Source organism: Centruroides sculpturatus, unplaced genomic scaffold (genome assembly GCF_000671375.1).
Source record: "Centruroides sculpturatus isolate CEXI.00-Female unplaced genomic scaffold, Cexi_2.0 scaffold351, whole genome shotgun sequence".
Classification (NCBI taxonomy): domain Eukaryota; kingdom Metazoa; phylum Arthropoda; class Arachnida; order Scorpiones; family Buthidae; genus Centruroides; species Centruroides sculpturatus.
The window spans coordinates 386,683-388,677 of NW_019384531.1; the positions used below are offsets into that span (position 1 = coordinate 386,683).

The 1,995-nt window shown below is 25.8% G+C and overlaps 1 protein-coding gene across 1 annotated transcript; it reads left to right on the forward strand.

Moving 5' to 3' along the window:
• The first annotated feature begins 320 nt into the window (after nucleotides 1–320).
• Nucleotides 321–1,110, forward strand: LOC111623026 (uncharacterized protein C16orf52 homolog). Its single transcript, XM_023365506.1, has one exon. The coding sequence runs from the start codon at nucleotides 428–430 to the stop codon at nucleotides 929–931; it is 504 nt and encodes a 167-aa protein (XP_023221274.1). The 5' UTR covers nucleotides 321–427; the 3' UTR covers nucleotides 932–1,110.
• The last annotated feature ends 885 nt before the right edge of the window (nucleotides 1,111–1,995 follow it).

Consider the following 1,995-nt stretch of genomic DNA (forward strand, 5'->3'; position numbering starts at 1 on the left):
CTTTCAAGTTAAAAAAATTACTGATTTTTTTTATACAAGTAAATGTAATTTTGCGTCTAACTGAAATAATTTCGAAAAGGACCTCAAATATTTTTCATAAGTTTAATTTTGAAGTAAGTTAAATTAAGTAATAAAACAAAATAAAATAAATCGATAGTTTTTATATATTTTATATTTAATAAATATTTTATAGTAAAATTAAATAAAATTGAAATATTTATCATGATAATTTTCAAAATAATAAATATATGTTTGTACATTTACTTAAAAATTGTTTAATATTTCTTAAAAGCGCCATCTTATGTTAAAATTTTTCAAGATGGCGGGTTGCGCGTCAGCTTGTTAAACTCGAGAATGACATTTGTCATTTGGTGAAATTTGTAAAGGAACTTGTTTATATAATCTAGTCGAAGTGATTTTAGGTACAATGGATAAGTTAACCGTTATTTCAGGAGCATTATTTTTAACCGCTGACATGTTTGCCGTTGCCAGCTTGATCCTTCCCGACTGGATCGTATCTGACGTCGGTGGTGATACACGTTTAGGACTAATACAGACGTGTATGACAATTTACGGACGAACACAGTTATGTTATGCACCTAATTTGCAGCCGGAATGGATGCTGACTTTGATATGTATTATAATTGGATGTTTATGTGTAACTATAACTATTGTGCTCTTGGTAATTTCTCAATGGAATATCTACGTTGTATCTTATGCTAGATGGGTTGGATTTTCTGCCATGGTTCTCTTCTGTTTAGCTGCAGTTATTTTTCCTATGGGTTTTACCATGGAAGAGATTGGAGGAGAACCTTATCAATTACCAAGCAGTCATCAAGTTGGACTCTCGTATATATTCTTTGTTTTAGCTCTGTGGATTACTGTCATTTCAGAGTTGTTTGCAGGAAAAGTGTGTATGCCACACTTCTAATTAATATTCAAAATGCTTTCTGTAATTCTAAATAGACTGTAGATGGATACTGTGTCATTTATATTTAGAATATGAAAGCATAATTGGTTTAAAATTGTTTATACTTAGAAAAGTGTACACTGTACATGTTACTCTACTGTGTAAATAGACTATTATTTATTTTTATGCATAAAATGTAATGTTTTTTAGTGTGTGTAAAATTGATTGTCTTCCAGGAGATAATTTTAATTTTAAATAGAACAGAAAATTAGGTTAAAAATGCTAAAAGCTATTTCTGTTCATGTAAAATATTTTCTCTTAAGTTAGAATAATCTAAACAATTTTTCTGTTGTTAAAATTAGAAATAGTTTTTGGTTGCAATTGTAAAATGAAAGTGTTTTTACAAGTAAATGTTTCCCAATACTAATTAATTAAACACATTCAAAGATATAAAGCATTTATTTAAAATATTTTTAAATGTCTTAGTATACAGTTTAAAGAATAAATTAATTGCATATTGAATTTGGTTTAGTAATGAATATTTGTATTAGATCATGTTATATGTTTGCCTTTCTGTTTTTTCAAATGAGGTTTTTCTTGAAGAACAATAGATATATTGTTAAATCTAATCAGTATATTAAATATTCAAACTTAAATAGCTTTTTTTTTTAAATATAAGACTGATTTTGAAACAGTTTTTAAACAATTCTGACAAATGAACAAGAAATCTCAAACCAAATCCAAGAAGTTGAATCCAAATAGACAAGACATACATTGAACTCAAATCAAAATATATGAAGACATTCCAAAAAATGTTTTTAAAAATAAGTAATAAAAAAAAGCAAATACACTAGGAAAGAATTTCAATAATATATTTAAAGTTATATTAAAAATATAAATATAGGCCTATATGATTGAAGCTTTGATGTAAATATATAAGTCTATATATAATTTATTAATAGAGATGTTTTGTCATACCCTAAATATTCTACAGATTAATAATGTAAGTGAAAATTAATATAAGAAATCAAAACCATTTATAAAAAGCAAGTGTAAACATTTTAGAATTAGAAATTACACTAATT

Bases quoted from the DNA above. Each gene is read 5' to 3' on its own strand.
- LOC111623026 (XM_023365506.1), top strand. From the start codon at position 428: ATGGATAAGTTAACCGTTATTTCAGGAGCATTATTTTTAACCGCTGAC.